Source organism: Lissotriton helveticus, chromosome 8, assembly GCF_964261635.1.
Source record: "Lissotriton helveticus chromosome 8, aLisHel1.1, whole genome shotgun sequence".
Taxonomy (NCBI): domain Eukaryota; kingdom Metazoa; phylum Chordata; class Amphibia; order Caudata; family Salamandridae; genus Lissotriton; species Lissotriton helveticus.
The window spans coordinates 152,682,096-152,694,265 of NC_136069.1; the positions used below are offsets into that span (position 1 = coordinate 152,682,096).

The window sequence follows — 12,170 nt, forward strand, 5'->3', positions numbered from 1 at the left end:
CAATGGCTGAGCTGGATCCAGTTGTGGCCAAATGACATTGAATGTAGCATCACAAACAAAGTGAGTTCAACGCCATTATACTAGAATGCACGGACACCAGTGACATCAGCTCCATCCAATTGTCATGCTCCCATCGAAGCTGAGATGGCAACGATGGAAATATAGCTATAAATAAGATTGAAAGGTAGCCCAAATAGGCGGTAGTGCGAGCGCAGGTAGTGGTAGACAGAGATAAAACATCTATCAGAAAGAACATTATTGAAGATAAATCACTAATTCTCCTACTGAACATCCACACATGAGAATTGAGGATATAAATACTGCAGTAACATGTAAAGAATTGGAGAACTGTCCTTCGAAGTTCCCTGCTCTCCCTAAGTCAAATCAAACCAATATTGTTTGGTTATAGATTACTCAAGGGACAAATTAGCTGCCTCGCATATCTTTTGTAATGTCATAGCTCTTGACAAAGTCGGTGCTGTTTCAGAGTGTACTAACATAGCACACTCTGAAACGTTTCAGAGGCATTTTGCTAGCATGTTTTAGTTGATTAACCATAAGGGAAAGCCAATTGTAGATAGATTGCTTTTTAATGCCTCTTCCCTATGAATTGTCTTCATAACTAATTAAAAAGTCATAAAAGTTTGCTGAGGAAAGAAGCTTGATCAGGATAAAGAATGCAAATAGAGTTTGCCTCTAAGTATGATTTAATGGCATTTATATTCAGACCCTCTATTGCTAAAGAACCATAAGTCGTAGATCCAAAGGTCTGGCAGAATCTGATCTAAGGACTGAGAATAATACATAGATTAAAAAATGACTATCTGCTAGAGTCATCCACTCTCATAGAAGGGTATCTAGCTGCCAACAAAAGATCCCTTACCTATAAAGGAAGTTCATATGATGAGAGAGCTGCAATTTCCAGGAAATAAGCCTTGGCAACTGAAGGTCTGAGTAGAGCAATCAGTCTCCGGGACAAAAGAATCTCTATTGCTGGAAGGAGGTGAGGGGTTTCAGAACTGGTTTGTTGCAGGTCAGGGCACCACAGTCTCCTGACCCAAGCCATGGATATCAGAATGAAATTAGTAATGTGGACCAAGAACTTATGAAGAGCTCCCTGAACAAATGATGATGTTAGCAGAAACCATAATGTAGTTTGTACATCCACAGAGGATGTAGTGAGCAGAGTATGTAGTACATTCCATTCTGTCTCCTAATGGACTGGGCAGTCTTTGGCTTACCCAAATGAGAACCCAATAACTCACTACTTCATAGCCTAAGTCTCAGTCATGTCCATTAGGCAGGGGCCAGGTAGTCCTCATCCATACACGCCTTCGCAGAACCAGAAAGAAGTCCAAAAACCTAGCTAAAGAACCAACCACATTCAGATTAGTCTTCATGCCCTGCTCTGAAAGAGCCATTACATCCTGCATTAACTCCTTGAATCTTTTCGTGTATGGTTTAGGAAGATTCATGGTAATAAAGACTATTATTTCCTCCTAATGTGTGAGTATATCTGGCTAACAAACATATCATGCTTGAAGTCTTCAAGGCAAGTCTAGCCGCAGCAATTATTCAGTCATCTTAAACACTGGAACTGTAAGAGTCAGTGCTTAGATTGCCTTTGTTAGTGGCTACACTGTTGGGCTAAACGTTTTTGATGAAGAGGAAAAGCTGGAAAGAATGTCATCCACAACAATGACAGCTCTGAAAAAGTAATTGAGCCCTTGGGTTAAAATGGGGCCTGGTTTGGGTCAGTCCCTGGACCTTTTAAGACCCCTCCATTTGGCCTGAGACATGTTAATATCTGTGAGATGTAGGGGTGTCAGGGCACACCACCACATTCTACAGGTGGGAGCCTCATCATTTGTCATAATGCCGCTAGGTGTAGCAGATAATTCAGCGGTGAATATTGCTAACATACAACTCTGGAAATCAGCTTGCTGAGCTGAGAGCCAAGTGGAGAAAAACTCATTAGCGTAATCAGTTTTGAAGACAACAATGAGTGTTCCTTCTTTCTCAGGAGCTTTTTGTGAAAGGAAGAGGGATGTATGTGATATCCATAAAAATACATGCAATCTCTCAGGTACCCCAGGTTAGACATTGATTTAGGGCATGATTCACAAGGTCTAGAACTTGAAAATCCTGAGTAATACATCCTGAACAAAGTAGAATACCTTGACAAACATGAAGAACATGCTAAAACTGTCAGCTTTAAATCCTGTGTCAATGAGGGTAAAAACAGACAGGAACTGATGTCACTGGCTCTTGAGCCTCATGTTATAATGGGGCTCATGTTCAATATGGTGCCCGTAGAATGCTGCAGACAGTATCATTTGGCATTGGTGACCACTTATTGAAAGCATTTTGAAGATCCATTCAGACACCTTAGGACAAGGCTCATATCATGCATGTACGAAGTTGGCAAAATCTAGATCTAGAAATTGTATGGATCCACAGATTTCTTAAGAAAGGCAAGGTAGGTTGATACTCTTGGGTACCGTCACAATATCTGCATTTGTTAATGGGTTGTAACAAAAGTCTAAGAAGCAGTGGTCATATGATCTGAGTAAGGGTATTGACATTTAGTAATTACCGTGAGCCTTGGAGTGGTAGCACCAGATCACTTCGGGGATGCTTGAGTCGAAGCAGCAGCCTTTGGAGAGGCAGTCCTTTTCTGGGATACCCAGATAGCCACATTCTGTCCTCTCTTTAGGTCTAAGGCCACATTGTTGTTTATCTATTTAGTGCAGAGAAAACATAGCATGTGTCAGCATCATTAGGAGAATGGTTATGGGGCTATATGATTCACCAAACTCTAGCATTCCACGATCAACATAGACACTGAACTTATCTTCTATAACAACTTTTCTCATGGATGATTCAGATCCAGGACATTGCTTACATGAACCTAATGTCTGCAACCAGACTGGACCAGACACATATTTTCAATGGCTGAGCTGGCTCCAGTTGTAGCCAAATGACATCGAATGTAGCATCACAAACAAAGGGAGTTCAACGCCATTGTACTAGAATGCACGGACACCAGTGACATCAGCTCTATCCAATTGTCATGCTCCCATCGAAGCTGAGATGGCAACGATGGAAATATAGCTATAAATGAGATTGAAAGGTAGCCCAAATAGGCAGTAGTGCAAGCGCAGGTAGTGGTAGACAGAGATGAAACATTTATCAGAAAGAACATTTTTGAAGATAAATCACTAAATCTCCTACTGAACATCCACACATGAGAATTGAGGATATAAATACTGCAGTAACATGTAAAGAATTGGAGAACTGTCCTTCGAAGTTCCCTGCTCTCCCTAAGTCAAATTAAACCAATATTGTTTGGTTATAGATTACTCAAGGGACAAAGTAGCTGCCTCGCATATCTTTTGTAATGTCATAGCTCTTGACAAAGTCGGTGCTGTCTCAGAATGTACTAACATAGCACACTCTGAAACATTTCAGAGGCATTTTGCTTGCATGCTTTTAGTTGATCAACCATAAGGGAAGACCAATTGTAGATAGATTGCTTTTTAATGCCTCTTCCCTATGAATTGTCTTCATAGCTAATTAAAAAGTCATAAAAGTTTGCTGAGGAAAGAAGCTTGATCAGGATAAAGAATGCAAATAGAGTTTGCCTCTAAGTATGATTTAATGGCATTGATATTTAGACCCTCTATTGCTAAAAAACCATAAGTCGTAGATCTAAAGGTCTGGTAGAATCTGATCTGAGGACTGAGAATAATACATAGATTAAAAAATGACTATCTGCTAGAGTCATCCACTCTCATAGAAGGGTATCTAGCTGCCAACAAAATATCAAATACCTATAAAGGAAGTTCATATGATGAGAGAGCTGCAATTTTCAGAAAATAAGCCTTGGCAACTGAAGGTCTGAGTAGAGCAATCAGTCTCTGGGACAAAATAATCTCTATTGCTGGAAGGAGGTGAGGGGTTTCAGAACTGGTTTATAGCAGGTCAGGGCACCACAGTCTCCTGACCCAAGCCATGGATATCAGAATGAAATTTGTAATGTGGACCTAGAACTTCTGAAGATCTCCCTGAACAAATGATGATGTTAGCAGAAAACCTAATGTAGTTTGTAGATCCACAGAGGATGTAGTGAGCAAAGTATGTAGTACATTCCATTCTGTCTCCTAATGGACTGGTCAGTCCTTGGCTTACCCAAATGAGAACCCAATAACCCATTACTTCATAGCCTAAGTCTCAGTCATGTCCATTAGACAGGGGCCAGGTAGTCCTCATCCACACATGCCTTCGCAGAACCAGAAAGAAGTCCAAAAACCTAGCTAAAGAACCAACCACATTCAGATTAGTCTTCATGCCCTGCTCTGAAAGAGCCATTACATCCTGCATTAACTCTTTAAATCTTTTCATGTATGGTTTAGGAAGATTCATGGTAATAAAGACTATTATTTCCTCCTAATGTGTGAGTATATCTGGCTAACAAACATATCATGCTTGAAGTCTTCAAGGCAAGTCTAGCCGCAGCAATTATTCAGTCATCTTAAACACTGGAATTGTAAGAGTCAGTGCTTAGGTTGCCTTTGTTAGTGGCTACACTGTTGGGCTAAACATTTTTGATGAAGAGGAAAAGCTGGAAAGAATGTCACCCACAACCATGACAGCTCTGAAAAAGTAATTGAGTCCTAGGGTTAAAATGGGGCCTGGTTTGGGTCAGTCCCTGCCCCTTTTAAGATCCCCCCCATTTTGCCTGAGTCATGTTAATATCTGTGAGATGTAGGGGTGTCAGGGCACACCACCGCATTCTACAGGTGGGAGCCTCATCATTTTGCATTATGCCGCTACGTTTAGCAGATAATTCAGCTGTGAATATTGCTAACATATAAATCTGGAAACCAGCTTGCTGAGCTGAGAGCCAGGTGGCGAAAAACTCATTTACGGAATCAGTTTTGAAGACGACAATGAGTGTTCCTTTGATCTCATGAACATTTTGTGAAAGGAGGAGTGTTGAATGTGATCCGATTAAAGAGAGCCATGCAATCTCTCTGATAGCCCCGGTTAGACATTGATTTAGGGCATGATTCACAAGGTCTAGAACTTGAAAATCCTGAAGAATACACCCTGAACAAAGTAGAATACCTTTACAAACATGAAGGACAGGCTAAAACTGTAAGCTTTAAATCCCATGTCAATGAGGGTGCAAACAGACAGCAACTGATGTCACTGGCTCTTGAGCCTCATGTTATAATGCTGCTCATGTTCAATATGGTGCCCGGAGGATGCTGCAGACAGTATCATTTGGCATTGGTGACCACTTATTGAAAGCATTTTTCAGATCCATTCAGACACCTAAGGAGAAGGCTCATATCAAGTATGTAAGAAGTTAGTGAAATGTAGATGTATAATTTGTGGGGGTCAACAATTTCCTTAAAGAAGGCAAAGTAGGTTGATACTTGTGGGTACCGTCACAATATCTGCAATATTTGTTAATGTGTTGTAACAAAAGTCTAAGAAGCCGTGGTCATATCTCCTGAGTAAGGGTATTGATATTAAGTAATTACCGTGAGCCTTGGAGTGGTAGCACCAGATCACTTCGGGGATGCTTGAGTCGAAGCAGCAACCTTTGGAGAGGCACTCCTTTTCCGAGATACCGCCATGGCCACAATCTGTCCGCTCTTTAGGTCTAAGGCCACATTGTCGTTTATCTATTAAGTGCAGAGAAAACATAGCATGTGTCAGCATCATTAGAAGCACATCCACAGCCGATAGTGATACCTGCTGTAGGTTAGCATTAATGTAACTTTACACCAAAACTCCTGATGTTATAAACATGGCGTTCTCATGTGGTCGCAAGAAGAAGGATACAAAAGACACCAATTGCATAGGATAATGATTGCAAGTGGAGTGACACCAGGAAGCTGATTTATTAGCATCCACTAAAGCCGAAAATTGAACGTCTTTCATCTGTTTTTATAAACTTTATACACAGGACAGAAAAATGTGCAACAAAACAATTGTGTTAGAAATTGCTCATTGATGTGTAATTTGTTAAGGAAACTTTACAGCTTATATATAGTGTTTTCACTTAGGGACTGATTTACAAAGACATTTTCGATATTTCAGCCTTCCATAAACAGGCATAGAAAAGCAATCCTTAGATTGCTATGATCCAGGGAAAAACTGTTGTAAGAAATCCCTTGGCATGGCACATCGGCCATTTTTGCCTTTAATTATATTTGTAAGCACACATTTCCAGTCTTATATCCATGGATGTCAATACACGAAATTGACTGTGCTAGCACAAGTGACATTACAAACCCTTTTCCCCTGATGACATCACAAAGGAGGCTCTTAGACCCCCAACAGGCTGTGCTGCGTTACACTGCAACAGGTAGGCGTTGCATTGGTGGAGCATGGGTGTTCATGTATCAACCATGTATTTTGATGCACATCCAGCTTTACTAAAAACAGTAAACCTGGATTGAGTGCCTCTGTGAGGCTGGTTTAACAAAGAAAAATATCTTATATTCTGTTCGTTACTTCCTCTTTATATGTGCACTGTGTTCTGCATCACTCATAGAAACAGGAATATATATTGTTTTTATGCAGGAAGGTAACATGGTATGCACAATAACAATCCTGCCTATAAAACAAGCACTCTTGCACCATTGTGCAAGGTATTTTGTGCTGGCGCTAGGAAGAAATGCACCAGCACTGGGAGAGACTAGACGTGCACCATATATTAGTAGATATGGCACCTTTCTGCTTTTTCTTTTTCATGCAAGGCAGTGCAGCAAGGTGCCTTGCTGCGTTGTGTAAAGGTTAGTAAATCCAGGCTCTCTTGCCAGTTTTGGTGTGCAAAAGGCCCACTTTGCAATGATAAACTCCCAAGGACTAATGGAATTTTGTATGTGCAAGTGAATTTGGCATAGAAGTTATAGTGTAAAACAAGGTTTTTTTGTTAACACCTGCAAAAATTAGAACTTTCGTGAAATGTAGTTTAGAGTGTAGGACGAGTCACCTGCAATTAAAAGCCACATATATCAATACGTCAGATTAGAAACACATACTTATAACATATTTCTTTTATTTGATATGAGACCCAGATGTTTTAATCAAAGACATTGGGACTGTACCAAGGTCACAATGGGAGTGCATTAAATCTGAGAGTGAAACTGGTTTCTCAAATTGGCCCCGAATTTAATTCTTCATGTATCAACCTAGTTTGTGTTCGCAAAGGGTTCGCATCGCTATAATTAGACCGTTTGTGAATACAAATATCCTTTGAAGATGTATGAAAGGCTTTGTCAATCAATCAATCAATCAATCAATCAATGACATTTATAGAGCGCACTACATACCCGTAGGGTCTCAAGGCGCTGGGGGAGGGGGGGTGCCGCTACTGCTCGAACAGCCAGGTCTTCAGCTTCTTCCTGAAGGAGAGGTGGTCTTGGGTCAGGCGCAGGTCGGTCGGGAGGGAGTTCCAGGTCTTGGCGGCCAGGTAGGAGAAGGACCTTCCTCCTGTAGTCGCTCTTCGGATGCGGGGGACGGCGGCGAGGGCGTGGTTGGCTGATCGGAGGTGGCGTTTGGGAGCGTAGAAGTTGATTCGGCTGTTGAGGTAGCTCGGGCCTTGGTCGTGTAGGGCTTTGTGTGCGTGGGTGAGGAGGCGGAAGGTGATTCTTTTGTTGACGGGGAGCCAGTGGAGGTCTCTCAGGTGTCTGGAGATGTGGCTGGTTCGTGGGATGTCGAGGATGAGTCTGGCAGAGGCGTTCTGGATCCGCTGGAGTCTCTTCTGGAGCTTGGCGGTGGTACCGGCGTAGAGGGCGTTGCCGTAGTCCAGTCGGCTAGTGACGAGGGCCTGGGTGACGGTCTTCCTGGTCTCGGTGGGGATCCACCAGAAGATCTTCCGTAGCATGCGTAGGATGTTGAAGCACGCCGAGGAGACGTTGTTGACTTGCCTGGTCATGGAGAGGGAGGAGTCCAGGATGAAGCCCAGGTTGCGTGCATGGTCTGTTGGTTTGGGTGCGGTGCCCAGGGCGGGAGGCCACCAGGAGTCGTCCCAGGCGGAGGGTGAAGAGCCCAGGATGAGGACCTCCGTCTTGTCGGAGTTCAGTTTCAGGCGGCTGGTCGTCATCCATTCGGCTACCTCTTTCATCCCTTCGTGCAGGTCGGCTCTGGCGGCGGCTGGGTCGTTGGTCAGGGAGAGGATCAGCTGGGTGTCGTCGGCGTAGGAGATTATGCTGAGGTTGTGTTGGCGTGCGATGGCCGCGAGGGGGCTCATGTAGACGTTGAAGAGGGTGGGACTCAGAGAGGATCCTTGAGGGACGCCGCAGATGACTTCGGATGCCTCTGACTTGTACGGTGGGAGGCGGACTCTCTGTGTTCTTCCGTCGAGGAAGGAGATGATCCATTCCAGCGCCTTGTCCTGGATTCCGACGTTGCTGAGGCGCTGTACTAGGGTGCGGTGGCAGACAGTGTCGAATGCCGCGGAGAGGTCCAGGAGGATGAGGGCCGCTGTTTCTCCGTTGTCCATCAGGGCTCGGATGTCATCGGTGGCGGCGATGAGGGCGGTCTCGGTGCTGTGATTGGCTCGGAAGCCGGTCTGTGAGGGGTCGAGGGATCCATTCGCCTCGAGGAAGGCGGCCATCTGCTTGTTGACGGTCTTCTCGATGACTTTGGCTGGAAATGGGAGGAGCGAGATGGGGCGGTAATTCTTGAGTTCGGTGGGGTCCGCTGTGGGTTTCTTGAGTAGAGCGCTGAGTTCGGCGTGCTTCCAGCTCTCAGGGAAGGTGGCGGTGTCGAAGGATGTGTTGATGATGTCTCGCAGGTGTGGTGCGATGACAGCGTCGGCCTTGTTGAAGACGTAGTGAGGGCAGGGGTCAGTCGGTGATCCGGAGTGGATGGAGTTCATCGTTTGGATGGTGTCTTCGGTGCTGATCGGGGTCCAGGCGTGGAGGGTGGTGGTGGGGGGTGGTTGTTCGGTCCTGGTGTGCGTTGGTTGGTTGTTGAAGCTGTTGTGTATGTCTGCGATCTTGTTGTGGAAGTATGAAGCGAGGGAGTTGCAGAGGTCTTGCGATGGGGTGATGTCGTTGTTTCCTGCGCTGGGGCTGGATAGCTCTTTCACGATGTTGAAGAGTTCCTTGCAGTTGTGTGCGTTGTTGTCCAACCGGTCCTTGAATGCAGTTTTCTTGGCGGCGCGGATCAGCTGGTGGTGCTTCCGGGTGGCCAGCTTGAAGGTGGTCCTGTTGTCCGGTGTGGGTTCCCTTCTCCAGACTTTCTCGAGGGCTCGGCAGTTCTTCTTGGAGCTCTTGAGTTCGTCGGTGAACCACGGGGCTTTCTTGCTACCGGGTCTGCTGGGCGGGGTCCTTAGCGGGGCGAGCTCGTCCGCGCAGATGCTGATCCACTTCGTGAGGTTGTCGGCAGCCTGGCTGGGGTTCGCTGAGCTGGCAGGAGGGTGCTGGCTCAGGGAGGTGGCGAGCTGGTCTGCAGTGATCTTGTTCCAGCTTCTGCGGGCGGTCTGTTGCTGGTGGTGGTGGGTCGTCGTTCTCTTGAAGGTGAAGTGGACGCAGCTGTGGTCCGTCCATTGAAGCTCTGTGGCGTGGCTGAAGTCGATGTCTGGGCTGGAGGAGAAGACTGCGTCGAGTGTGTGTCCGGCGAGGTGGGTGGGGGTGGACACCAGCTGCTTGAGTCCAAGATTGGCGAGGTTGTCGAGCAGGGAGCTGGTGTTGCGGTCGTTGTTGTTCTCCAGGTGGAAGTTGAGGTCCCCCAGGAGGATGTAGTCGGCGGAGGGGAGGGCGTGCGGGCTGATGAAGTCGGCGATGTCCTCGCTGAATTGTGTGCGTGGTCCCGGGGGTCGGTAGATCAGGGTGCCTCTGAGGGTGGTCTTCGGGTCGGTGTGGATCTGGAAATGCAGGTGTTCGGCGGTGGTCAGGGTGTTGTCGGTGCTGGTCGTGAGCCGGATGGTGTCCCTGTGGATGATGGCGATGCCTCCTCCCATCTGGTTGGCGTTGCGGTCCCTCCGGACGATCTTGTAGCCTTCTGGGATAGCGATGGCGATGTCGGGAGCTGAGGAGGCATTCATCCAGGTCTCCGTGAGGAAGGCGACGTCAGGGGCTGTGGTGTCTAGGAGGTTCCAGAGTTCGATGGCGTGTCTGTGGACGGAGCGGGTGTTGAGCAGGATGCACTTGAGGTGGGTGCTGCTGGTGTTCGACTTGGCGGGTGCTGGTGTGAGGCAGGTCCGGGTGCAGGAGAATTTGCAGGCGTGGCAGCTGAAAGGTCCGTGGGTGCGTCGTGGTGAGGCTTGGTGGCAATCTGGGAGTCGGCCGGTGTTGAGTGCGATGAGGGTGGCGGCGGTGTACGTCAGGCGGGTCGGTCGGGGTCGGAGTCTTCGTGGGCCAGGGGTCCTGGCACTGGGCGCGGTCCAGGCGTGGACGGGCGCAGACGGGCTTACCTTTGGCGCGCCTTCGGCGCACAATCGGCGCGCCCGCTGCGCGTCAACGCTGCGCGTTCGCACGGTCGCCATATAAGGCGAAGTGCGCGGGTGGGCGGAGCAGCTGGGAGGCGGGAGCGGGGAGGGAACAGAAGGAAAAAAGGGGCGGGGTCAGCGGTGGTGGCGGGAAGCGGGGAGCGGGGAGGGAAGACGGGGGGCGGCGAGGAAGGCGGGAAACAGAAACAGAAAGGAGAACGCTAATACGACAAAATACAGGCACAAATGGCAGTCAAAAAACGCTAACACGGGCAAAAACTATTAACAAAACAAGCACAAATGGAGAACAAAACAACAAAACAAACGACAGCAGGGTCAGCCGGCAGCGAGGCAGGCAGCGAGGCAGAGGGCAGGCAAAGGGGCACACGCAGCAGCTGGTGGCGGTGCGGCGCGGGGGTGTCCCACAAGTGGGTCACACTCACCTGTGTCGCACGGTCGCCATATAAGGCCAAGTGCGCGGGTGGGCGGAGCAGCTGGGAGGCGGGAGCGGGGAGGGAACAGAAGGACAAAAGGGGCGGGGTCAGCGGTGGTGGCGGGAAGCGGGGAGCGGGGAGGGAAGACGGGGGGCGGCGAGGAAGGCGGGAAACAGAAACAGAAAGGAGAACGCTAATACGACAAAATACAGGCACAAATGGCAGTCAAAAAACGCTAACACGGGCAAAAACTATTAACAAAACAAGCACAAATGGAGAACAAAACAACAAAACAAACGACAGCAGGGTCAGCCGGCAGCGAGGCAGGCAGCGAGGCAGAGGGCAGGCAAAGGGGCACACGCAGCAGCTGGTGGCCGTGCGGCGCGGGGGTGTCCCACAAGTGGGTCACACTCACCTGTGTCGCACGGTCGCCATATAAGGCCAAGTGCGCGGGTGGGCGGAGCAGCTGGGAGGCGGGAGCGGGGAGGGAACAGAAGGGAAAAAGGGGCGGGGTCAGCGGTGGTGACGGGAAGCGGGGAGCGGGGAGGGAAGACGGGGGGGCGGCGAGGAAGGCGGGAAACAGAAACAGAAAGGAGAACGCTAATACGACAAAATACAGGCACAAATGGCAGTCAAAAAACGCTAACACGGGCAAAAACTATTAACAAAACAAGCACAAATGGAGAACAAAACAACAAAACAAACGACAGCAGGGTCAGCCGGCAGCGAGGCAGGCAGCGAGGCAGAGGGCAGGCAAAGGGGCACACGCAGCAGCTGGTGGCCGTGCGGCGCGGGGGTGTCAAGTTGTCAGTGCATTTTAGGTAAGTCTCTACCTTTTAGGATTACCGAAAATTGCAACTACTTACAGGGAATCACAATTTGCGATTCTCTAAGCACATGTACCAAGCATTTTCTAAATGCGAATTGTGCATTTAGAAAATGCTATAAAGTCGATGGTAACTCTATGCAATTTAAAAAAATGCAATAAAAATGCTTTTTTCGGGGGCGTGGCTAGCAGCCATCGATGGCGGCTGCAGCTTAGGGAGGCTCCGGAGCGGTGAAGGCTTCCCGTAAAAATCCGACATAGTTATCCGGTACCTACCAGTGCCAGACGGGGCGGAGGAGAACCGGAGTCCATGCAGCACCCAGCGGTGTTGGTTTGGGGCTGATTCGGCACGTCTGCGACCCCTGAGCCATCACTGCAGCCCGAGAACCGATGAGGCCTGTCAACTGCCAGTGAGCACCGGAGCCGCAGTAGCCCCTGAGTCCGACCGGAAGCC

General features: G+C 48.2%; 1 protein-coding gene across 8 annotated transcripts in view; it reads right to left on the bottom strand.

The window, feature by feature from the left end:
* The window catches only part of LOC144772452 (uncharacterized), a 275,339-nt gene that overhangs the window by 132,511 nt on the left and 130,658 nt on the right, over positions 1-12,170 (bottom strand). For 7 of the 8 annotated variants that reach the window (XM_078656784.1, XM_078656785.1, XM_078656786.1 and 4 more), the window contains 2 exons: positions 5,553-5,696; positions 2,597-2,740 (listed from right to left, as the gene is read on the bottom strand). In XM_078656784.1, coding sequence (XP_078512910.1) covers positions 2,597-2,740; positions 5,553-5,696 — 288 coding nt within the window. The remainder of the gene's footprint in view (positions 1-2,596; positions 2,741-5,552; positions 5,697-12,170) is intronic. The other variant, XM_078656789.1, reaches the window with a different exon arrangement.